Below are 26,080 nucleotides of genomic sequence, written 5' to 3'. Positions count from 1 at the left end.
CCATGGTGCGTGTAGCATGGCCTTGTGACTAGGGCACAGACCTCTGGGCAGGCTGCACTAGCGTGCCCGCCTTTGCTAGCACTGATGGTGCTAAATCAGCACTGGAGCAATGGGGGAGAATTTCAGGGAAGCCTCAGGTAGCCCTAACCCCTGTGGATAGCACAGAACACACGTACACTAGGGAAATAGCTTACCCAACAGCAGAGACGAGGCCACGAGCCGTTTGAAAGCTTCTGCCTTTGGGGGCTCTATAGCCTGTGTCTACACTGCACACTAAGCACGGGTCTGGGGGACCCAATCTTGGGAACGCAGCATTTCCAAGCCCAAGGTTGAGCCTCCACACCGCATTGGAAATCTGGGTTTACCATTGCTGGAGACTGGTCTCACAGCCCTGCTAATGCATCCACACTGCACTGCACTGCCCTACGGTCTCGGGTCTGCAGCTAGATCAGCATCCATGCTGCAAAGTGACAGGGCTTGGCCACAAAGCGACAGGTCACACCAGGAACTAGGCTCTGGCCCCCTTCGCAGGGTCCTAAGACCCACATCCTGAGTGTCTGATTCTGTGTGGACCAGAGTGGGGATAGCCTCAAACCTGCGTCCAGGCCTGGGTTTAGTGTGCAGTGTAAACACACCGAGCTTGAGGTTACCATATGTTTCCAAAGTCAGGGGAGCGCGATCAAAGCCTCAGACTGGGGCTAGTGAGGGAAAGGGAATCGGCAGGCTGAGGGCCACAGACCCTGAGGCCAGAGGTCATGAGTGGTGAACACTGAACAGCAGCCCCTGCCGCTCCTGAGCCTGAAGTCATTGCAGGGATATCTCTCCCGTTGGAAACTGCTTTGCCACTGAGCTGCCTCTGGCTCCAGTCACTCACTGGAGAGTGCTAAAAGAAACAAAACAGCTATAAAGCTGAACTGGGGAAACAAATATGCACGTGTTAAATTTCATATGCAAATTGGCATGCATAAAATTAACACATTTTAAAGAACGACTGTTTACTGAGTATTCTCAGCATGCCCAGGGCTCTGAGCCTATCACAGCTGGCCCCAGCCCTGCCAGGGGAGCTTGCACCCCAAACGGGCTCCAGATTGCCCCAGGGCCACGGTGCTGGGCCCAGTGCTGTCGGCCACAGACGCTGGGCAGATGAAGGCCCAGGAGGCCGGATTAACCTTTTGTGGGCCTTTTGTGGGCGCCCATGGAGCCAATGGAGCATGGCGCGGGGAGGTTATTCCCTGGGGCGAGGGGCCAGCCAGAGACAATGGGGCATGGCATGGCATGGCAGTGGCCCGCCCAATACGAGGGCACTATTTACAAACCAGCAGTTGCCAGAACCACAGTGGCCTGCCCAGCCTGGTGCTGCCAGTGTGCCCCTTTCCCTCGGGGACGGGCCCATGCCAAGCTCACCCACCCAATATCCCCCAATTCTCTATGGCCAGAGCCCCCCTGGACCCACTATGCCCAGCGCCCCCCAGACCCAGCACCCAAATGCACAGCGCCCTGCACACCACCACCCCTGCCCAGCGCCCCCCTGCCCACAGCCCCACCTTAACTGCCCAGCACCCCCCCATAGAACCCCCACTCCCTAGTGCCGCAACACACACACATCCTCCCTGCCCCTTCACAGCCCAGCACCCCCAGACTCTCCACAGACCCACTCCCCCAAGCCCTGCCTCCCAGCCTTGCTGGGAGGTGACTGTGTCTGCCAGGCTGAGCTGGCAGTGCAGCCAGGGCCCGGAATTGCTCCGGCCCCTTGGGAGTGGCACGATCAGCCAGGCCAGGACCTGCCCCAGCTGGGGTCCCTCAAGACGACCTTGCCTGGAGGGGCCCTCCCAAGCCCTCCACACTGTTTCTTCCCCTCACCTGCCCCTGGGCGGCTGAGACTGGCCAGGCTTCTGCACCAGTCCCAGACAAGTCAGCTCTGGGGAGACAGGTGGGGCCCCGCAGGTGATGGGAAGCTGAGACTGTCCAGAGCTGGAGGTGCACTGGGGGCTAAGAGGATCGGGGTGGGGCCAGGGGGTAGAGAGGAGCCCTCGGCCAGGCTGGGGGGTAGGCCGAGAGGAGCAAGGGCTGTGGGGGGGAGCCAGCAGGGGTCTCGGGGCGCAGTGCAAGTGGAGCAGGCCGGGGCTCCTTCTGCGTATGGGCCTGGCTCCATGGAGCCACTGGTGCCATTGTAAACTTGGCTCTGGCCTAGCCTGAAGCAGTGAGATTAGTGACGCTCAACAGAATGTCACGGGCAGGATCTGAACACCGAGCAGGAAGGGAGGGCGGCGTTCCAGGCCTGGGGCCTGGCAAGAGATGAAACCGAGGACAGAGAGGCAATAGGGAGGACATGACAGTAGAGACTGGAGGGGTGGGAGCTGGAGGAAAACACATCTCCCTCCAAACAGCACAGACAACCTGCCCAGGCTGGGCTTGTAGCTGACACACACGTAGGGCAAACCGGTCTAGCTCGCCCTGCACACCCAAGCAGATACTAGACAGCCGTGCTACATGGAAACCAGCCCTATCTCCGCAGTGGGAGGCTAGACAGCTGGGCTGGGGGAGTAACCATTGCGACTCTGCTGTACGGCAAGACACGACAGCTTTCCTTTGGGTGGGTTCCGCCGTGCCCAGACCCCACAGAGCTGCAGAACAGCAGACAGCCAGAAATATCTGGTTTTGGAGCAGGTCTGAAGATGGGGCAGAGAGACAGATGGACATTTCCAAACAGCTGGTGGCAGAGGAAAGTGAGATGCAAAGACCTGGGTCAGCCCCTGTTCTGCCCCTGACTCCCTGGGGCCCTGTGCTCAACACTTACTCTCCCCCGTGTTCCAGCTCCCACCTGTGTAATGAAGCTAACAGTCTGGCCCCACCCCATGAGGTGTCAGGAGGGCAAATGCATTGAGCAGCGCGAATGCTCAGGCTGCATGGGAATGGGGCCTGTATAGGTGCTTAGACAGGTGCCTGGCATCTGGGAGGGAACACCTTGCCCCCTGCTCCTCACCCCACATGACGGTGATGGCGGAGAGGCAGCGATTCCTCTAGGCCAGGGGAACGCCCGTGAAGAGCGTTACATCAACCTTGTAGCCAGTGGTGCTGGAAGAGTGAGGCCTAGCGGTTGCTTCAGGGTGCTGAGGCTCCAGCCCAGAGTGCCTGGGGCAATGACTCTAGGTGCAGGGGTCACTGGGGGCTGCTCCCTCACCAGGGAAGACCGCTCTGGCCTAGCATGGCCAGCACCAGCTTCTTTGGAGAGCCTGCCCTTTTCCTGAGTGCTCGTCTCTGGGCGCACACAGGACACCACCTCCTGGCCGGGGTTGGAATTCGCCCTTCCCTGCTCCTTCCAGTTCAGCCAGAAGCATCGGGGTTTCCAGCGCGCTCCCTTGCTGGATGGCAGGCAGGGAACTGGCCTTCGGCAAACGACACCGGTGGCCAGTGAGACAATTCCAGGCATTGGGATGGACTCAGCCAGCCTGGCAAATCCAGTACTCAGGTACTCGCAGGACCATTTACTGCCTTCTAGCCCCACAAGGCAGTTACAATCAGCTGGGTTGTCCTTTGCTTGCCAGCCTAAATTTCAGCCTATACATGCTATTTTAATTAAGGAGCCTACATCCAGATATAGGTTTCCAGTTTGGGGCCACTATCTTTTCGGACAAACACCACCTGTCTAAGTTGCGGCAGGTCTGTGTCTACAGTGCAGTCAGGAGGTGCGACTGCAGCATGTCTACACATACTGTATCTGAGCTCCCATTGATCTAGAGCGAGTGGCTCAACTACACACCCAAGTCCCGAATGGGGCTAGCCGTGCCCCTGCCCTTGCTGCCATAGCTTCACTGCTATCATCTCTTGAGCCGCCTTGGAGCTAGCTTGATCCAAACTGGCTCGGGTATGTCTACATGTGCTGCCTCCCCACTGCTGGGTAGGAAAACCTCCTTACCTGGGGTGGTTGTGAAGTCTAGGACTATAACAGCGTTTAAAAGAGAACTGGATAAATTCATGGTGGTTAAGTCCATAAATGGCTATTAGCCAGGCTGGGTAAGGAATGGTGTCCCTAGCCTCTGTTTGTCAGAGGATGGAGATGGATGGCAGGAGAGAGATCACTTGATCATTACCTGTTAGCTTCACTCCCTCTGGGGAACCTGGCATTGGCCACTGTCGGTAGACAGGATACTGGGTTAGATGGACCTTTGGTCTGACCCTGTACGGCCGTTCTTATGTTCTTATGTTTGTCTCTCAACTGCGTGCTCTGTTGGAGTCACTCATATTTCTAAGCAAAGTACTCCACATTGCTGATCAGGCAGGACGACACTGGCTTTCCTGTAGCTGGGTGCTGGAGGACGCAATAGAAAAGCATGCTACTCATTTTGTTTGTGTGGGTCACTAGTGAGGGAGAGGCAGTAATTAAGTTTGCACAAGCAATGATGTCCTATTCCTCTCACTAGGTAAGCGAATTGTTTGGTCATTCTTTTGTTTTGTAACAAGAAGAAATGAGCTGGTCCTACCCATTTCACACATCAGTACATCCCAGAGCCACGTGGGTGGTTACTGTCCTGCAGCATTCTCGGACACAGGAAAGAAGCTCTGTGTTTGAGCAATGCATTTTACCATCAGTGTTCAACCAATGAGTCATGTGATGGTGGAGGTTGCACAGCTGGGGCACAGTGTTATTTATAACCACTTTCCATATTGCCAAACAATGATTTCACTAGCAAATGCTGCCTTCTGCAGAAGTGGCTCCAACAGGAGTTTCCAGACAGGGAGTTGGCAGCAGAAAGATCAAAGGGTATTGAGACAGAGGGTAGCATTTCAAAAGACCCTCTGTGACCAGAGCTGGTGCAAGGATGTTTTGCACCCTAGGTGAAACTTCCACCTTGCGCCCTCCCCCGTCCCCGAGCCCCCGCCCTGAGGCGCCCCCCACGGCAGCTCCCTCCTTCCACCCTGAGGTGCCCCCCTGTGGCAGCTCCCCACCCCCCACCCTCCACCCTGAGGCACGCCTCCAACCCCAGTTCACCCCTGCTCCGCCTCCATCCCAAGCACGCCGTCGCTGCTTCACTTCTCCTGCCTCCCAGGCTTGTGGCACCTAAGCTGATTGGCGCCGCAAGCCTGGGAGGCGGGACAAGTGAAGCAGCTCACCCCTGCCCTGCCTCCTCCCCCAACACGCCATCTCTGCTTCACTTCTCCTGTCTCCCAGGCTTGCTGCGCCAGTCAGCTTAGGGGCAGAGAGTTCCCCTTCATGCTGCCCCAACCCCCTTACTTGCTGCAGGCAGCCCTCTAGGCGCTCCCCTGCCCCAGCTCCCTCCCCCTAAATGCCGGTGGTGACAGGGGCAGGCAAAGATCCGGCCGCTGCAGTCACTGCCGAAGAAAATGCCGCCTCCCAAATCCTAGTGCCCTAGGCGACCGCCTAGGTCGCCTAAATGGTTGCATCTGTGATTTACGAGCATTTGCCCCGTTTTCAGAAATGCCTTTGGCAGTTAGGAGTCATAGTCTTTCAATAAGACCTTGGCACTTTAGAGATTATGACTGTCAGCCTCAAGAGAGCCACCCTGGTTTGTGGGCCTGGGGGGTTGTACCAAGTCCTTCTGGGACATGAAAATAAAGCTGCTACATGGGGGTCCTGAGAGAGGCCAATATTCCTAGCAATATCTGGTGACAAAGCAGGATACAAGGTTTGATTTTGAAGTCAGAATCTGCTGCCTTTTCACAGCAAGTTCAAGCCAGATCTTCGTTGTGTTTTGGAGAAGGGGAGTAGGAATGGGGAGAGTGGAATTTCCACCTCCACAAGTACACCTGTGCCTGGAGACCATTTTTTCTCAGCTGGTGGAGCAGTCAGCTGTCCATGACTCTAATCCAGGCCAGCTCCAATGAGATGCCATGGGGACCTTTCTAGAAACATGTGGCTCTAGCCTCCCTCTCTCCCCCATTAAAACCTTAGTCATGTCCATCTTTCAAGAACTTAACTTTTAAATTCCCTGGTCACCATTGCAGGCAGTTCTTCCCCATTTCCCAGCACTCAGAGTCCGTGGGAACAAGGAACCGCGCACACCTTTTATTTGGGAAAAACACAGTCACTATATATTTACCAGCAGTAAAATGGGCAAAACCCAAGCTGTCCAATTCTGGTCACTGGTGTATAGAAAGGATGTGGAGAGACGAGCGACAAAGATGATCAAAGGGATGGAATGCAGCCATACGAGCAAAGGCTGAAGGAACTGGGTATGTTTAGTCTGGACAAGAGGAGATTAAGGGGGAGATATGAAAGCTGTCTTCAGATACTTGAAAGGCTGCCATAAAGAAGACGGAGAGAAGTTGTTCTCTCTTGCCACAGAGGGCAGGACAAGAGGCAATGGGGTCAAACTACAGCACAGCAGATTTAGATTAAAGCTCAGGAAAAACTTCCCAACTGTCAGAACAGTAGGACAATGGAACAGATGCCTATGGAGGTTGTGGAAACTCCTTCACTGGAGGTTTTCAAAAGGAGGCTGGACAGAGCTACCTGTCTCAAATGATTTAGACACAACAAATCCTGCATCTTGGCAGGGGGTTAGACTGACCCAGGCGGTCTCTTCCAACCCTGTGACTCTATGATCACACTCCACAATCCCAGTTATTAGGTGTCCTGCTTGTTGTGGGCCCACATCCATCTAAAACCTCACTCACAGATCCCATTAGGCCCAGTGCTCATCAAGTGGGCGCTAGGAGGCGACTCCTCAGCCAGGCTGCTCTGTACCAGCAACACCCACCCCACCAGGTCCCCTGCTGATCTGTGACTGTCTCAGCCAGTTGAGCTCCTGCCCCAGCACTCAGGGCACACATGATGTTCAGCTCTAGGTCTGTCGCCATTGCGCAGGCCCCACGAAGTTCATCTCTGCCACCAGGAAGCCTAGTGCAGTGAAGACAGCCCTATGGAGGGTTCAGGGTCCCCAGGCAGGGCCAGCTTTAGGGCAGTTCCTCGGATTCCAGGGAATTGGGCCCCGCACCCTCCATCGAAGTGCCGCCGGAAACAGCGGCAACTGATTCAGCTGCCGCCGAATTGCTGCCGTCTTCGGTGGCATTTCGGCAGCAGCTCTTTTGAATCGGGCCCCGCATTACCTAAAGCCAGATCTATCCCCAGGTACAAAACCCAGAGCCAGGCAGGACTCCTGGTCAAAGCACTTCCCTTTCCAGTACAGCCCCTCTCTTCCTTTTGGAAGCATGCATTCCCAGCCTATCAAACCACACACAATCTGTCAGCTCAGGGTGACCCACTTCCTACTGGGCGTATCTTGCACAATTCAAATGTCTTTTCATAACCAGCCATGTTAACAAACTGCTGTCATTCCTAGAAACAGAACACAAACAGATTCCAGACAATGCAACACAACACACCATAGAATCATAAAATCATAGAATATCAGGGTTGGAATGGAACTCAGAAGGTCATCTAGTCCAACCCCCTGTTCAAACCAGGACCAATCCCAAACTAAATCATCCCAGCCAGGGCTTTGTCAAGCCTGACCATAAAAACCTCTGAGGAAGGAGATTCCACCACCTCCCTAGGTAACCCATTCCAGTGCTTCACCACCCTCCTAGTGAAAAAGTTTTTCCTAATATCCAACCTAAACCTCTCCCACTGCAACTTGAGACCATTGCTCCTTGCTCTGTCATCTGGTACCACTATGCACAGTCTAGATACATCCTCTTTGGAACCCTCTTGGAGCACTCCACTTGATACCGCTCCCAACTAGACATGGAGCCATCGATCTCTACCCATGGAGCCCGACGATCTAGCCAGCTTTCTATCCATCTTATAGTCCATTCATCCAGCCCATACTTTAACTTGCCAGCAAGAAAGCCAGGGGAGACCGTATCAAAAGCTTTGCTAAAGTCAAAGAATAACACATCCGCTGCTTTCCCCTCATCCACAGATCTCCTCATAGAAGGCAATTAGGTTAGTCAGGCATGACTTGCTCTTGGTGAATCCATGCTGACTGTTCCTGATCACTTTCCTCTCCTCAAAGTGCTTCAAAATTGATTCCTTGAGGACCTGCTCCATGACTTTTCCATTGACTGAGGTGAGGCTGACTGGCTTGATCCTCCTTCACTTTTTTAAAGATGGGCACTACAGTAGCCTTTTTCCAGTTATCCGGGACCTCCCCCGATCGCCATGAGTTTTCAAAGATAATGGCCAATGGCTCTGCAGTCACATCCGCCAACTCCTTTAGCACCCTCAGAGGCAGCGCGTCCAGCCCCATGGACTTGTGTTCATCCAGTTTTTCTAAATAGTCCCGAACCACTTCTTTCTCCACAGAGGGCTGGTCACCTCCTCCCTATACTGGGCTGCCCCGTGCAGCAGTCTGGGAACTGACCTTGTTTGTGAAGACAGAGGCAAAAAAAGCATTGAGTCTATTAGCTTTTTCCACATCCTCCGTCACTAGGTTCCCTCCCCCATTCAGTAAGGGGCCCACACTTTCCCTGACCTTCTTTCTTGTTGTTATGTAGAAACCCTTCTCATTACTCTTAACATCTCTTGCTAGCTGCAACTCCAAATGTGTTTTGGCCTTCCTGATTTCACTCCTGCATGCCTGAGCAATATTTTTATACTCCTCTCTGGTTATTTCACCAGTCTTCCACTTCTTGTAAGCTTCTTTTTTGTGTTTAAGATCAGCAAAGATTTCACTGTTAAGCCAAGCTGGTCACCTGCCATATTTATTATTCTTTCTACACAGTGGGATGGTTTGTTCCTGCAACCTCAATAAGAATTCTTTAAAATACAGCCAGCTCTCCTGGACTCCTTTCCCCAACATGTTATTCTCCCAGGGGATCCTGCCCATCAGTTCCCTGAGGGAGTCAAGTCTGCTTTTCTGAAGTCCAGGGTGCGTATTCTGCTGCTCTCTTTTCTTCCTTGTGTCAGGATCCTGAATTCGACCATCTCATGGTCACTGCCTCCCAGGTTCCCATCCACTTTTGCTTCCCCTACTAATTCTTCCTGGTTTGGGAGCAGCAGGTCGAGAAGAGCTCTGCTTCTGGTTGGTTCCTAGAGAGTTGGACCAGGAAATTGTCACCTACACTTTCCAAAAACTTCCCGGATTGGCTGTGCACTGCTGTATTGCTCTCCCAGCAGATATCAAGGTGATTGATGTCACAGGCGCCAACTTTTTTCTGCGTCGGTGAGTGCTCACGCCCCTGCCCTGACTCCGCCCTGCCCCAAAGTACCCTCCCTAACTCTGCCCCTCCCTGCCCCTATTGGACCCCTCTCCAAATTCCCACCCCAACCCCGCCTCCTCCCCCAAGCACACCACTTTCCCTCTCCTCCTCCCTCCCTCCCAGACTTTTCGCACAAAACAGCTGTTTTGCGGCGCAAGCGCTGGGAGGGGGGAGAAGCAGGACACAGTGGCATGCTCAGGAGAGGAGACAGAGTGGAGGCGAAGGTTAGCTGGGGGCAGGGCGGGGAACTGCCGGTGGGTGCAGAGCACCCACCAATTTTTCCCTGTGGGTGCTCCATCCTGGACCACCCATGGAATCAGCACCTATGATTAAAGTCCCCCATGAGAACCAGGGCATGTGATCTAATAACTTCTGTTAGTTTTTGGAAGAAAGCCTCGTCCACCTCATCCCCCTGGTCTGGTGGTCTATAGCAGACTCCCAACACGACATCACCCTTGTTGCTCACACTTCTAAACTTAATCCAGAGACTCTCAGGTTTTTCTGCAGTTTCATACTGGAGCTCTGAGCAGTCACACTGCTCTCTTACATACAATGCAACTCCCCCACCTTTTCTGCCCTCCCTGAACAGTTTATATCCATCCATGACAGTACTCCAGTCATGTGATTTATCCCTCCAAGTCTCTGTTATTCCAGTCACATCATAATTCCTTGACTGTGCCAGGACTTCCAGTTCTCCCTGCTTGTTTCCCAGGCTTCTTGCATTTGTGTATAAGCACTTAAGATAACTTGCTGATTGCCCTGCTTTCTCAGGGTATGTCTATACTACAAAATGAGGTTGAATTGATAGAAGTCAATCTTTAGAAATTGATTTTATACAGTCAATCGTGTATGTCCCCACTACGTGCAGTAGGTCAGCAGAGAGTGTCCTCAATACCGTGGCTAGCATCGAGTCACAGAGTGGTGCACTGTGGGTAGCTATCCCACAGTTTCCGCAGTCTCCGCTGCCCATTGCAATTCTGGGTTAAGCTCCCAGTGCCTAATGGGGCAAAAACACTGTTGCAGGTGATTTGGGGTACATGTCATTAGTCGTCCCTCCCGCCATGAAAGCAACGGCAGACAATCGTTTCATGCCTTTTTTCCGTGCAGATGCCATACCACAGCAAGCATGGCGCCCACTCAGCTCAGCTCACCATCACCGCTGCTGCTGTGTACTGGGGTGCTGCTGGCAGCAGACGATGCAGTAGGTCTGCAAACCATCATCACCCACCACTTCCTCTGCAACTCTGCTCTCCAGCTGTTGTGAGTGCATTAATTTTCAAACCGCACTGCTGCAGGTCCCTGGTGTAGCCTCTGTCCTTCATGCCCTTGGAGATTTTTTCAAACATTTGGGCATTTCGTCTTTTGGAACAGAGTTCTGATAGCATGGATTCCTCTCCCCATGCAGCGACTAGATCCAGTATCTCCCATTCGGTCTATGCCGGAGCTTTTTTGCAATTCTGGGACTGCGTGGTCACCTGTGCTGATGAGCTCCCCATGCCGGCCAAACAGGAAATGAAATTCAAAAGTTCCTGAGGCTTTTGTTGTGTACCTGGCCAGTGCATCTGAGTTGAGAGTGCTGTCCAGAGCGGTCACAATGGAGCACTCTGGGATAGCTCCAGGAGGCCAATACCGTCGAATTGCATCCACACTACCTCAAATTCGACCAGGTGATGTCGATTTCAGTGCTAATCCCCTTGTCGGGGAGAAGTACAGAAATAGATTTTTAGAGCCCTTTTAGTCGACAAAAATGGCTGCATCGTGTGGACGGGTGCAGGGTTAAATCGATCTAACGCTGCTAAATTCGACCTAAACTCATAGTGTAGACTAGGGCTTAGTATGAGGTAGGAGTCCTCCCCTCTTGCGCTCTCCTCATGCTTCCTCCTGGTACCTCACTTCCCCACTGTGACACATGCAACATGTGTAAGGGAAGCCTGCCACAGCTCGTTCCTTCCCTGTTCTCCTACAGGAGGAGCGCTCTAGCTCTGGGGTTCACACTGGTAACTGCACGTTTTTCTGACTTGACTGTTCCCTTCCTTCTTTCTTTCTGTCTAACCTGGCTGTTACACTGAGCCCCCAAACCATCACTCCAGCATTAGGCTACAATGCAGCTTCTATAGAGGGTCCAGCTAGAGCCACAGAGCTGGACTGAACCAGGGTAGAAATCAGGGTAGCTGGACATTATGTTTGATTGGACATTTGGGGGCAATGCGCTAGATGATAGCTGGGGCAGGGTAAGGCCCAAGGGAAGATGTGGCTTTTGAGGATGGATGTGAAGGCAGGTGCAGTTGTATAGGCCAGGGGCTCAGGAGGGATGTCCCAGCACAGGGACAGTTAAAGAGCTCTGACTCCTTTACTGCAGTTCTCTGTGGTGACTTGGAAAGCAACACTAATACGTCACACAACTCTACGTGCACTGCACCGGGTGACAGCACATTGCCAGGACACATTTCCACTGCCCTGTGCCTCAGGTGGCCTTTGCATCCTCTGCCTGTGCAGCAGCTTGTAGATTGATGCACAAATTAGGTTTCTGCCCCTCTGCTGAGTGGTAGCAGAGGTCAGCGTTTTGCAGGTCACCTGTCCAGTGACCACGGGACATCGCAATACCAACTGCTTTTCTGAAATGAAAAGTCAAAACATTTAATCTCAAAACAGCTGAAACAAACTGTTTCAACATTTCCAAGGGAAAAAAAATCCAACCAAAACAATTTGCTGAATTCACAAATTGTTCTGGCTGACCAGAATCTTCATTATTATTTTTTTTTGGCAAACAAAGGTTTCGCATGAAGCTTTTCCCCCAGTGCTGTGTACTAGAAATGCACTAGGGCCTACGAACAAAACAGTAACCTGGGAGAACACAGGAATATTTTGGAGCTATTAAGATTACAGTTTATGCAGCTATGTCCTCTTGGTGTCTAAGAGCTAGCAAACAAACCTTTGTTTTGCAGTTCTCCAACAGGGTATGAACACGTATCACAACCATGTGAAATAGTGTGACCTGCTCAGCCTTAGAATGAGAAGTATGTCAAAATACTACAGAAATCCCCCAGCAATGAAACAGAAGATAGGCATGGGAAACTCAGGCTTAGCACATATAAGAAATATTTCCACAATCAGTAGTTCAAAAGTTGTGTCGGAGTTGTTTAGGTGCCAAGCAAATGTATTGCCTTGGAAGCTCACTGGGTAACATTTCCCCAAGGTGATCTCAGGTGTGGAAAATCTTCAGTTGCTTTCCTGGAGGACTGCATTCCTTCTGTCTAGGTTGGGCTCTTTGGGAATGGATGTTCATCCTCCTGAGAGCCCAGCAGGAGCTGTCCAGTAGAACTATAAAGCACTTGTGGGGATCACTGAGAACAAACCATGGGACTCTGGGCCGTGGGAAGATGCACTGCTTTGACTGACAGTAGAATCTACCCTGGCCTTCTCATTCATTGAAGTGACATAGGAGAACATGACACTTAACAGATCAAAAACTAAATACTGGAATGTCCCTCTGCTAAGGGTCTTGCAAGCTAAAGATCTGCATTTGCAAAGACTTAAGTATGTGAATAATTGAGTCCAATGGAGCTTTACTCGTGTGAGGAAAGTTCCTCATATTCTTAAATCTTTGCAGAACAGGTCTATATGTTGGCCATACACCATTACCAATGCTAATAAACAAGGGTTGGGGGAAAAGGCTGGAAAAGACCAGGGGGTGTTGGGCCCTGCATGCACAGTGACCAAAATCAGGACTGGGACATGCCAAGGTGGACCTGCAGGAGAAATAATGGAATAGGGGCACGAGGGGACTGTTCGATATAGACACAGTGGGAGCCAGCTGGGCCCATTGCATCCCAGCCCTGCTTCAAGCATGGCTCGTTAGCGAATCCCTTTATGCCTACACTTTCTATTCAAGAAAACAGGCTAAGCCTCCATCCCCACGTGTAGATCGCTGTGCTCCTTCCTGCTCTTATGTGCCCCTTTCCAACTTCTCTGTGCTGCCTCCGTCTTCACCATCACTCCAGAACCCCGCCCCAAAATCTCACACTGCCTCTCCCTGAAAATCCAGCCAGCATGCACCCACTCTTCCATGCAGACACCTCCCCCTGGCCCCAGCTTCAGTAGGGTGACCAGCTGGCCTGTGTTTATAAGGACAGTCCTGACGTTTGGGGCTTTGCCTTTTATAGGTGCCTGTTACCCACACCCCTGTCCTGATTTTTCACACTTGCTGTCTGGTCACCCTCAGCTCCAGCCACACACACATACGCCAGCTCCCCCAGGAAAACTCATATACAGGCTTCACACAAACCGCCTCACATCCGCAGCTGCCACCCCGTCCTGTCCCTCTCACTCCTCCAAACAGTGACAGAGCCCCCTTCCCTGTTTGCTTTCCTCTGTCTCCTCCTTGTGCACACCCAGAGGTTGGAAAGGCTCCCACTGACCCCGAGGGAGCAAAACTTGTCCTGCCATTATCATGTCCCACATAGAGCTGGGTGGGAATTTTTCACATAACTTTATTTGTTGGAAAAATACCAGTTTGTCAAAACCCAAACGTCACCTGGGAAAAGGGCAGGTTTGACACATTTCCCCTTTCAAAAAAGTTGAGAGAAAAACCACAATTGTCAAAAATGTCCCGTTTTGACATTTTCAAAACGAAAAATCCCATTTTCAGTTTAAAATGACTTTGGTTCAACTTTTAAGTTAATTTATAGTTTAAAAAAAGTGGTTTTCAAAGAAAGGTCAAAATCAAAATGAAACATTTCAATTGACCCAATCTGAAACAAAATGCAGATTTTTCAGTTCGTGAAAATTTTTGACATTTTGACTTTTCTGACAATTTTGAGACAGAAATGTCTTTTGAACTCTAGACAGTTCTCCTGGGAAGGGAAATCATTCCCCACACTGCTCTAATCACGGCCAATAGGTCACACTCCAATGCAGCGGTTCTATAAGGAGTCCAGCCTTGCAGGGAAGCCATTCTATTGCTGATACACCCAAGGAAAAAAACAGGCCGTAAAAAAACCTTTCAGACATTCTTTCAACATCAGGGAGAAATAATCAAAAAGCACAATGCATTTTTTTCCCCTTAGCAGTTACCCTTAATTCACTAATTTGTTACCAGGGCTTGCAGGGCACTACAGGATCCAGAGGACTGGCTCTCCCAGTGCTATAACTAGCATCCTTCCTTCCCAGAGTCCTGCACATTCCTGTAACATCCCCAACCAGCGGCGCCAACACCTAAAGTTGTGGACAGGAATCAGCCCTGCAGGAGTCTGCTGGAACTGTAAACATGGCAAAATAGCTTTGCCCAGCAGATCACAGAATCAGCACGGAAAGAGGTGGTTTTCTGCTCTACAGGCTCTTACATCTCAAGCAGATACACATTGATGTGAACCAGCTAACACTCTCCCCCCATTTCCTCTCTTCCAGATCCCCCTAAACAATTTCATTTAGGCCTTTCTGCTAATCTTTGGGCTGAACAGTTGTAATCACACCGGCCCAACACTCTGTCCCCTCCATCACGTGGGGAAGGGTCTGTGCCAGCTCCCAGGGGAAGGAGCGATGCTTTTGCTCACGGGGAAGCAGCTCCTGGTGTTACCAGTGAAGGGGCTCTGCTCAAACCCAAGTGGGAACAAGGAACATAACGATATGGAGCCTCTGACTGGTTTACACGTAGCAAACTGAGCATTGCTCTGGGTGCACATTGTCTCGCAATAACTAGCCCGCTGGGCCTGTGCATCGGGGGCCTGGTTACTCCATTCAGGTATCTTTGGCGGCTGTTTCTGCCCTGCCTACGATGAAGGGGGGGTCCCAATGAGCCAGCACACTAAATCTCACTCATTCAGATTAGCCTGGTTTGGGACAGCCTCCAGCATGAGATTCCCCTGGCGTTTGCCAGTGTGGCAGTCACAGCGCACGCAGGCCCCGCAGGGCCCAGAGACCAGGTGCTGCACGTGCTGCGCGGCAGCAGCGCCCTGCTAACATGGCCGTTCTGGCTGCTGAGTAGAGCTGGCTGTGGGGGGTACAGGCTGGAGCTGTGTGTCAAGGGCTGAGCTGAGCACCAGCAGCACAGGCCAGGAGGGGACGCAGCTCCACTCCCTGCTCTGGGCTCAGGAAGAACCTTCTTCTCCCCAGGTGCCTCCTCAGCCCCTCGCCCAGCACCCCGTGTGCAGAGGAAATGGCCACCGAGCAGCCAGTGGGCCCCACGCAGGAGCAGCTGGAGATCCTGGAGTATAACTTCAGCAAGGTCAACAAGCACCCAGACCCCACCACCCTCTGCCTCATCGCGGCCGAGGCGGGGCTGACCGAAGAGCAGACCCTGGTGAGTGCCCCAGCGCCCACAGCCCTGCTCTGGGGCCGAGAAAGCCATCCTGCCCACAGCCCTACCCACCCCACAATCCACCCCATAACTCCACTCCTCGCTCCATAAACCTACAGCCCTACCCACCCCAACTCCATTCCTTGCCCCGTAACCCTACAGCCCCGACCCATCTCACAAACTGCCCCATAACTCTACTCTTCACCCCGTAACCCTACAGCCCCGACCCACCCCACCACCTGCCCCATAACTCCATTCCTCGCCCCATAAACCTACAACCCCGACCCACCTCACAAACTGCCCCATAACTCTACTCTTCACCCCGTAACCCTACAGCCCCGACCCACCCCACAACCCGCCCCATAACTCCATTCCTCGCCCCATAAACCTACAACCCCGACTCACCTCACAAACTGCCCCATAACTCTACTCTTCACCCCGTAACCCTACAGCCCCGACCCACCCCACAACCCGCCCCATAACTCCATTCCTCGCCCTGTAACCCTACAGCCCCAACCCATCCCACCACTCGCCCCATTATTTCACTCCTCGCCTCGTAACCCTGCAGCCCCGACCCACCTCACAACCCACCCCATAACTCCACTCCTCGCCCTGTAACCCTAGAGCCCCAACCCATCCCACCATTCGCCCCATAACTCCATTCCTCACCCCTAAACCTACAGCCCCGACCCACCCCACAACCCACCCCATAACTCCATTCCTCGCCCTGTAACCCTACAGCACCAACACACCCCCATAACCCTACAGCCCTGACCCACCCCACAACCCGCCCCATAACTCCATTCCTCGAGCCGTAACTCTACAGCCCTGACCCACCCCACAACCCACCCCATAACTCCACTCCTCGCCCCGTAACCCTACAGCCCCGACCCACCCCACAACCCGCCCCATAACTCCATTCCTTGCCCCGTAACTCTACAGCCCCAACCCACCCCACAACATGCCCCATAACCACATTCCTCACCCTGTAACCCTACAGCACCAACCCACCCCATAACCCTTCAGCACCGACCCACCCCACAACATGCCCTATAACTCCACTCCTCACCCTGTAACCCTACAGCATCAACCCACCCCACAACCCCCCATAACTCAACTCCTCCCCCCGTAACCCTACAGCACTGACCCACCTCACAACCCGACCCATAACTCCACACCTCGCCCTGTAACCCTACAGCTCTGACCCACCCCAGAACACACCCCATAACTCCATTCCTCGCTCCATAATCCTACAGCCTGCCCCACCCCACAACCCACCCCATAACTCCATTCCTCGCCCCGTAACCCTACAGCCCTGACCCTCTCCACAACCCGTCCCATTACTCCCTACTCACCCCAGAAGCTACAGCCCCAACCCACTCCACACCACACCCCATAATTCCCTCCTTGCCCCATAACCTACAGCCCAGAACCACTCCACAAACCACCCCATAACTCCCTCCTTGACCCATAACCCTACAGCCCCAACCCACCCCACAACACGCCCCATAACTCCATTCCTTGTCCTGTAACTCTACAGCACCAACCCACCCCATAACCCTACATCACCGACCCACCCCACAACATGCCCCATAACTCCATTCCTTGCCCTGTAACCCTACAGCACCAACCCACCCCACAATCCTCCCATAACTCAACTCCTATCCCTGTAACCCTACAGCACTGACCCACCTCACAACCTGACCCATAACTCCACACCTCACCCTGTAACCCTACAGCCCTGACCCACCCCACAACACACCCCATAACTCCATTCCTCGCTCCATAACCCTATAGCCTGACCCTCTCCACAACCCGCCCCATTAATCCCTACTCGCCCCAGAAGCTACAGCCCTGACCCACTCCACACCACACCCCATAATTCCCTCCTTGCCCCATAACCTACAGCCCAGAACCACTCCACAAACCACCCCATAACTCCCTCCTCGACCCATAACCCCACAGCCCCGACTCACTCCACAACCCATCCCAGAACTCCATTCCTCACCCTATAACCTACAGCCCCATCCCACTCCATAAACTACCCCATAATTTCATTTCTCTCCCCATAACCCTACAGTCTTGACCCACCCCAAAGCCCACCCCATAATTAGACTCCTCACCCCATAACCTACAGCCCCAACCCACTCCACACCCCACCCCACAACTCCACTCCTTGCCCCATAACCCCACAGCCCTGACCCACTCCACACTCCACGCCATAATTCCCTCCTCGCCCCACGACTCTACAGCTCTGACCGCCCCATAACTCCACTCCTTGCCCCATAACCTACAGCCCTGACCCACTCCACCCCATAAGTCCCTCCTTGCCCCATAACCCTACAACCCCGACCCACTCCACAACACACTCCATAACTCCATCCTCGCCCCATAACCCTACAGCCCCGACACGCCCTATAACTCCACTCTTCGCCCATAACCTACAGCTCCGACCCACTCCACCCCATAACGCCCTCCTTGCCCCATAACCCTACAGCCCCAACCCACTCCACAACCCACCCCATAACTTCACATCTCACAACACACCTTCCTACAGCTGCATCACACTGCCATAATCCTGCTGTCCAGAGCACAGCCCCACAATCTCACCGCTCTGCCCCATAACTATGCTGTCCATCTTCCACCCGACTCCCACCCCACCACTCCTCACCCCACGCCACAGCTCCATTCACCCTATGCTCAACACACACCCATGAGCCTGCTCCCATCCCGCCCCATACCCCTGTAAGTGCTCCCCTACTCCCTCCCAGAGCCTCAATTTGCTCCCCAGAACTTCGCCAGCACCTGCCCTTGCTACCCCAGGGCTCTGTCCCTTCCCACCAGCCTGCCTGGCCTGCCCCTTTTCATCTCTCTCTCTCTCTCTTCCTTTCAAGCATGTTTCTTTCCCGCTGGCTGGCTCTAGCTGTCACTTCCCCTCCTGGCTGGGCTCCTCGTGGCTCCTCTATTGCTGGGCTCCCAGCAGCAGCCCTGGCTGTCTCTGCTTTTACAATGCCAATCAGGCAACTTACAGCACCTTGACAACGGCCCCTTTCCCATTGGCTGTTCTCTCCTTTTGCCGCTCCACCCCCAGCCGGCTGCTTTGTGGCCCCTTTAACTCTCTGTGTCCTCATTCCCGTCCCTTTCGATCAGATCAGTAGCATCAGCAGAATTCTCTGTGGACTAAAAGGGGTCAAAGAAATCCTGGAAGTTCCTTCAGCAGGAGGCAGGAGCTGCCAGACTGGCTGCAAGATGCAAGGTCAGGCCTGGGAGGTGGGCCAGACTGTCCGTGGGGTGCTGTGCATGCACACAGAGTCTTTGGAGGATTGTCCACACACACAGCTCACTCACGGCTGAGAAACTCCAGGCCATGGATTTTTCTTGGGGAACTGCTTGGACAGACTCACACAGACACACACTTACTCGTGGCAGGACTACTTATGAGCCACGTGTGTTTGGGTGCAAGGCCCGGGTCATGGAACGGTTTGGAGCTCACCACCGGAAAGTTAGTGCATAGCTGAAAGGTCGTGCTGGCGCCCAGGTGTCATGCATAACATCAGAACTTACAGACTGCACAGCAGCAGGCCGCAAATCCCAGAACTGATTGAACCTGGTGATATGCTGAACAAAAAGCTCTCAGCCATGCTCGTAGCTGCTCCCATCGCTTCTCGCTGACTCAGCTATTCAAGGCTTCTGTGTGACACAGGCAGAGACAATCCTGGCATCTTATTATATGGATTAAGGCCAAAGTGAGCAGGTGCTGGTGGGAGAGAACACACAAAAAGTCTCCAGCCCACCCCTCCTGCTTGTGCTCCCAAGCACCCCTACAGAGGGCAGAGAGGAGATGGAGTCAGGGACCACCCCCGGGCCAGCAATGCACCGGGAAGGGCATGCGGCATTCTCCTTAGGGACGGTGCAGCGCACACAGTCCCCCAGCACGCAGGCAGGGAGGACGTATTATGATTCCTAAGCATAGCCTCCCCATGGCACAAGCTGGTGCCATGCAGCTCAGTGCTGCCCCCCAGTGCAGGGCTGGACCTTAAAGGCCCCTTGATGTGTTGCTCTTTAGCCAGCCACACGCAGCAGCTGGAAAGCTTGCTTCCTGCCTGCTGTCAGTACCAGGATGAAAGGGCACCAGGGACATTAAAAAAGCAACTGGATTAAAAGGAGCCATGGGAATGCATTTCGATGCAGCATTTCATTAGCCTGTGGGAGTAGCTTGGGCTAGAAAGCTGCAAGGCGAAGAGGGCCAACAAGAAGAACAGCAGCTTCAGTGCCAAGCAGGGCTGCCATTACAAGGTTAGCCAGGGTCAGGAACCATTCCCTCTCTCGGGAATTGCATTGCTCAGCTGGCTAGTTGCACTTTACACCTTCCCTGGAAGCATTTGGTTGGCAATGGGCATGGCTGGAGCTTCCCTGCTGAGGTCAGAGAGACGTTTCCTCCCGCAGAATGTCCCACCATTAGCAGCATGACATGGCCCACCACAGCCTCCAGCCTTGACCCGAGCTCAGAGGCCTGTGGTTGGTTGCAGTATGTTCTTCCCTTCTTTGGGACCAAAGCTAGTTCCCAGGCCTGAGCAGGGCAGACAGGCTAACTCTGCACCAGCCAGCACAGCTCCTGTGCACTGCGGAGCCAGCACTGGTCAGGGCAGTCAGCAGAGTCAGGAGCTTCCCTCAGGCACGCTGCAGCCTGAGTTCATTCCAATACCCAGAGACACAAGGGCATGCATACAGCTCAGGCTGATACCTGGGTGTAACCTAATTACACGCTCAGCATGGGCTGAGGATCTTATCCTCCACCCCTGGGCATTACAAATGTGTTTGTTTTCATTCTTCTCTGGAGAAGACCTGTGAATATATAGGGGCAGGGGGAGAACAGGGCCTTACTACTTCCCAAGACAGCTGCCATACTCTTCTCCAAGCTGCGTGAGGAGACACCAGCTCTCCCACATTCAGATCAGATCAGTGAAAAAGTCCCCCATCTAAAGAGCTTGCTACCTCCTTTCCATTCCTCATCACCTTAGATCAGGCCAGGGCCAAGCGGTACTCTTGGCCTGTTTCGTGCACTTGAATGCCCATACAGCCAGGACACCCCACTATACTCTCTTCCCTCCATGGCTGGCCAGAAACTGGTGCTCCGTGCTGTTGGGCACAGACCTGCCCAAGGTGATCCATGCTTTCGTGGCCAGCTCAAGGCTGAATTGATGCAGCTCATTCTATCTAGGGCTGACGCCACCAGCCCTGAGAACGTTCCAGTCCATACTCATACACACAACGCAGCAGCCCGGGTCACCGAGAACACATAGTCCTGGTGTTCTGCTTTGCACAACAGCTACAGCCTACTGGAGCACAGACACTGCTGGCCAGTAGGAGGCAAGCTCATGAGTCCAGGAAACAGATCATCCCCAGCAGGTAGGCCTATGTGAGACTCATGCCCACCAGAGAGTAGAGTGACTGCAGACCTAGCCACTTACACAATGAAAGACAATCGTCAGCTATTAGCTTCCCCCCGGGAAGTGTTTCACTCAAACCCACACCCAGAGACACCCAGTCATACTACATTAGTTCTCCTACAGGCTGAAAAGCAAGACTATGATTGTTACGTCTCTTCTTAAGGTCTTGGGAGGCCAGTACAGTGAAGGGGGCCAGATGAGCCCAGATAGCACAGAGACCAAGCACAATGAGCAGACCCAGGAGAGTGGAACAGCAGACAGGGCTGGCTCTAGGCACCAGCACTCCAAACATGTGCTTTGGGCGGCACTTTCCAAGGGGCTTGGGGTGCAAAAAGCCGGGAGCCGGCCCTGAGCGGAGGTGAGCTGCGGCGGTGGGGGGACGCGGGGAGGGCTGCAGGAAGTAACCCTCCCCCCCAGCTCACCTCTGCTCCACTGCTGCCTGCTCAGCTGTTTTGCGACAAGCCTGGTTGGGGGGGGAAGAAGCAGACTGGCGGCTGTGAGCTCAGGAGAGCAGACAGAGCAGAGGTGAGCTGGGGCGGTGGGGGGCGCAGGGAGGGCCGCAGAAAGTAACCCCCCCAGCTCACCTCCGCCTCCTCCCCCGAGTGCGCCGCTGGTCCGCTTCTCCATACTCCCTCTCAGGCTTGCCTGGGAGGGAGGGGTAGGAGGGGAAATGTGGCACGCCCAGGGAGGAGGGGTGGCCGGGGATTTGGGAAAGGGGTTGGAATGGGGTGGGGAAGGGGTGGAGTTGGAGCGGGGCCAGGGGACACAGGAAAAAATTTTTGCTTGAGGTGGCAAAAAACTTGGAGCTGGCCCTGATAGCGAAGCACTCACTGGGCCATTTCCATATGATAGTTTTCTTTTTGAAAATTGCCAAAGTTGCATCTAAAGAGAAAGCCACGTGCTGAAGGCTGTCTCTGAGCTCAGGGGAAGTGGAATGGAAAGGGTCCCGTCCAGCTCTCACACTGTATAACTCAGAAGTACCATTGCAGTCAATGGCATCACAATGGTGTAAACATAGTGAGAACAGTCTCTGGCCTGGCCTGCATAAGTGGAGCTGGTGTAATATTCATTCCTTTGTTCACAGCACCCTTCTCCCTCTTCAGTTTACCCAGAGTGCAACTGACATGAGTGAGTGAAAGTAACACTTCAATGGGGTGCAGTGCAGGTCTCTGTGTCTAACACCACACTGCGCTGCTGGTTCCAGGTCTGTTACGGGGTGGGAATCAGTCACACACGAGCTTCTTTGTGCTGATCTCCTGATTAAAACAAGCTACAAGAGTGAATCCGTGCTCCTCACTGGAGTCTCCCCTTAAGAGACTTATTTCCCTGGTTAAAGGGTGACATCAGATGATGGGCAGAGGCCCTGCTGTGTGTTAGTTTGTTAGAGATGTGCTGTGGCTCTAAAGTTTCACTTCTTCTTTCTTTACAAAGTAACGATCAAACATCACACAGGGCAAAGGGCACACAGAACCCTCTCTCATGAAAATTACTGCACATTAAAATTTGACCTTCCTAGACAAGCTTGTCTGCTCCTGAACCTGAAATACTCCTATAGAGCTGAGGATGTTTGAAAAAAGGGTTGTTTATGTAATAAATCAAGACTGAGGTTTTAGTTATATAGCACATGTACTGCATCTCATACTATTAATATCAGTGTTTTCCGCCTGCAGTGCCCTGCAGTCACTAATCAGACACCAGAGAGACTACTGGTGAAGTGCAAAGTGGTAACTGGTCAACTGTTTAGGACAGGACATGTCAAACAGTCCATCTAATTGAACTGACAGGGAGAAGTTTAAGTAGCTAGTTACCAGGCTGAAGTTGGGCCAATATCCCTGTTAATGATGATAAGTGTTAGGAAAAGTGTTGTGGCACTCGTGTTTCTAGTGACCACAATAGCTCCAGAAATAACTGCTAACTGCAGAATAGTAGATCACAGGCACAGGAGTGCTGTGCTTATTCACAGACAAAGAGCAACATTGGACTGTCTGTATGGATGACTTATTTCAGCTGCTGGCGTTTTATTGAAGGCCCATGGAATTGATGACAGGACACATTTTATTATGTAAGTGTTAAAAGGTGGCAAAGGCGAACACTAAGGAAATACAGCAGAGCTGAGGCATTATATCATTGTATAGTAGGCATCTACTGGGGATGACTCTTTTTAGATTAAAAGAAACAAGAGGCAAAGAAAAAACAATATGCAGTCTCCTGTGGAGAGCACAGTGTGTGTGACTCACTCTATACTAGCTGCCATCTTGGGCTAACTCACAGGGCACGCCCCTCCAGACAGGCTAGGGAGTTCACTTTACTCTTAAAGGTGCAGAACCTAGAAAATAGCCTACCTGCACCACAGGGATCTAAATTTTTAACCAAACTGTACCTATATCCACAGAGAGCCATTCTGCTTCTTCCTCTTGCACTTTGAAATAGTTTCCTCTTTGATTACCACCCTTGTCATCTAAAGCATATGTTGGTCCCACCATTGGATTGGAGGACAAGGGTAGTTTCACTACTCCAGGTTTCCCAGCATTGCTGCTCATGCAGTGCCAATCATATTCTGGCCATTTAGGCAATACTTACTTCTATGAATTAGAAAATCAAAAATGCCAGTGTTAAAAATGTGACTTAGATGATCTGTCCTACAAAATCTGCAGCAAAAAGACAGAATTTAGTCCTATAGTGAAGATAATTTCCACACTTATATTAAAGTGCACTGTGATCACAGCCTTCAATATGCACATACACTTGTACTCGCTACCACCAACCAAGCCCTATTTGTGTGCTTGGAGATGCGCAAACATCAACTCCCATCGTGCACAAATCTGCCTGCAGGTACTTTGCCCATGCAGGATTAGGGCTATAGTCCCTGCCCTAGGGAGCTTTCATACCTATTTTATATGTAAAAGATTCAGTCCAGTGACTCACATTTCTTTCCCCACTCTCTGATGTCTATATGAACTGGGAGCACATGACTGCTGCACACCTGGTATCAAAGCAGACCCTTGCTACAAGACAGCCACATCTCTCATTCTCTCTGATGCTCTCTCCCACCCTGGATTCATCTGGTTGTGATATAAGACTATTGGAAAGCTAGATCCTACTGACAGAGTCTTTAGAAAGCAAGAACGTAAGAGTATGGGTAACACTGTCAAAAGCACCTAACTGACTTAGGGACTTTACTCCTGTTGATTTTTGGTGGGACTTTAGGCTCCTAAATCAAATCTGCACTTCCGAAAATTTTACCTTATGTGTGATTGCAATGGAACTTATAGCAATTCAAAGAAGTTAAGTGCATCATTCTAATTTCCTTCAAAATATTCATCTTTGTACAATTCTCTGTTCTCTAGAAATGGTTCAAGCAGCGCCTTGCAGAGTGGAGAAAATCCGAAGGACTCCCATCAGAGTGTGGATCCGTTAGAGACTAAGGAAGATGACTCGCTTTTTCCCTACGCACTGAAAACAACTGTTTGCTTTTCCTTCTCGCAATAGATTCTATGATCCAAAGTAACATCCTGCTATTTAACATGGTGTTTTATTTAAAGTGTACATAACCAGAAAAAAATAATGATATAAAATTGTATACAGCTCTTGTAACGTATTACAAGTGACTAAGAGGAGAGCAGCTGTACCCTGTGTGGAATAGAGTTCCATATGGCATATAAATGTAATGTCAACTGCACAGAGCAGAACCAGTTAAGGACCTCTGAGCAAAGCTACTATGAAAGGGCAGAATGATAGTATGAAAAATGTCCTTTTCTTCTGATCCCCGTATGCACACTCAGTGCCAGCATTAACATCCTCTTGGTTCCCAGAACAGAAAACCAGATGTGTCATTAACTGAGCTTCCTCAGCTCAACACACAGAGCATTGAAAGTCACCACAGAGGAGAACTGAGGACATTCGTAATTACTAGATCATGCCAAGCACCCTTGATTTTATCTGAAGGGTGTCTAATAAATGTCACTAAAGGAAAAGGAATATTTCTCTGACATACTAATAAAATTATAACTTTTTGTTAAAACTGAAAATATTTGTGTTCTGGTCACACTAAAGTCAGTTCAACGCCAGACAAGCCCCCACCCTCAGCTCACCTAGTCTGACCTGTATATCACAGGCCAATGACCACCATCCTGCCACCCACATGCCAAGCCAAACAACCCGAAGTAGATGTTCACATTCTTCAGCCTGTTTGCATCAGCCTCGGGTGCTCTTAGCACATGCTCACCACTTTACTCACAGCCCATCCAAAGCATTCACTATGACAACACAGGGCTTTTCTTCCCTTCCACAATAACTGTCTTTAAAAGGTTGCTGGCCATTTTGCAGGCCTTCCGCATGTGGCAGACCGTGGGGCAGTCTCATGACTGGAGGAGTTTTGTCCCATCTGCTGTATTTTTAAAAAGCTTTTGGATATGTATTATTTGTCCTCCAAATTCCAAGCTCAGGCAATGACGTGTGGCAATGCAGGTTACTGAGATGACTCTGATTTACCAGAGGTTCTCAAACTTTTTCTTTCTAACCCCCTCACTCCCCACAACATGTTATAAAAACTGCACAGTCCAGCTCAGATGCTCAGGCTCAGGGCTCCAGTCCCGCTGGGCACCAGCCAGTCTAATGCCAGCTCTGTTTGGCAGACCCCCTGAAACTGGCTTGTGGTCCCCAAGGGGTCATGGACCCTGGGTTGAGAACGACTGCTTTAGACCAAACCAAGGGGTGGGAATCATTAGTGTACCCAAAAGCTCAGTTCCCACTGTACTGGTGAGAGTCATTAGTCAAGCTAAAGCAGTGTTCTCAGCCTGGGGGTTGTGACCCCCCAGGGAGGTCACAGACCAGGTTTGGGGGGGTCGCAAGTGCAGGACTGGCTTCCTGGTGCGCTTTAACATTGTGCTGTTTGAAAGCTTAATGCCTGGGCACTCCTCCAGCCCCTGGAACTCCCAGCCCTGAGTTAGGGGCCCAGGCTCCCCATAGAATGCATGGGCAGAGCTAGGGGCTAAGAAAGGGAATCTCGAAGCAGGAGCCACCTAAGCTAACCAGGACTGAACTGCAGAGGAAGGAGGTGGGGTGCAGGCACCTAACTTCCATTGCTTTTGACAGACGGATCTGTCTCTGCTCAGGCATCTCAGCCACGAACCTGTTCCTGGCATTGGCCCCACGCTCAGCCCTTTCTCATGAA

General features: G+C 52.1%; 1 protein-coding gene across 1 annotated transcript in view; it reads left to right on the top strand.

Annotated features, from left to right (window-relative positions):
• Positions 1 to 24,825, top strand: part of HOPX (HOP homeobox) — a 34,134-nt gene extending 9,309 nt beyond the window's left edge. Inside the window, exons 2-3 of the mRNA XM_030565566.1 lie at positions 15,274 to 15,460; positions 24,255 to 24,825. Of these exons, the coding sequence (XP_030421426.1) occupies positions 15,317 to 15,460; positions 24,255 to 24,332 (222 nt within the window). The 5' untranslated portion in view covers positions 15,274 to 15,316 and the 3' untranslated portion in view covers positions 24,333 to 24,825. The remainder of the gene's footprint in view (positions 1 to 15,273; positions 15,461 to 24,254) is intronic.
• The last annotated feature ends 1,255 nt before the right edge of the window (positions 24,826 to 26,080 follow it).

The sequence above is a fragment of the Gopherus evgoodei genome, chromosome 5, assembly GCF_007399415.2.
Source record: "Gopherus evgoodei ecotype Sinaloan lineage chromosome 5, rGopEvg1_v1.p, whole genome shotgun sequence".
In the NCBI taxonomy this organism is placed as follows: Eukaryota; Metazoa; Chordata; order Testudines; family Testudinidae; genus Gopherus; species Gopherus evgoodei.
This window is presented reverse-complemented; position numbering and strand designations above follow the sequence as displayed.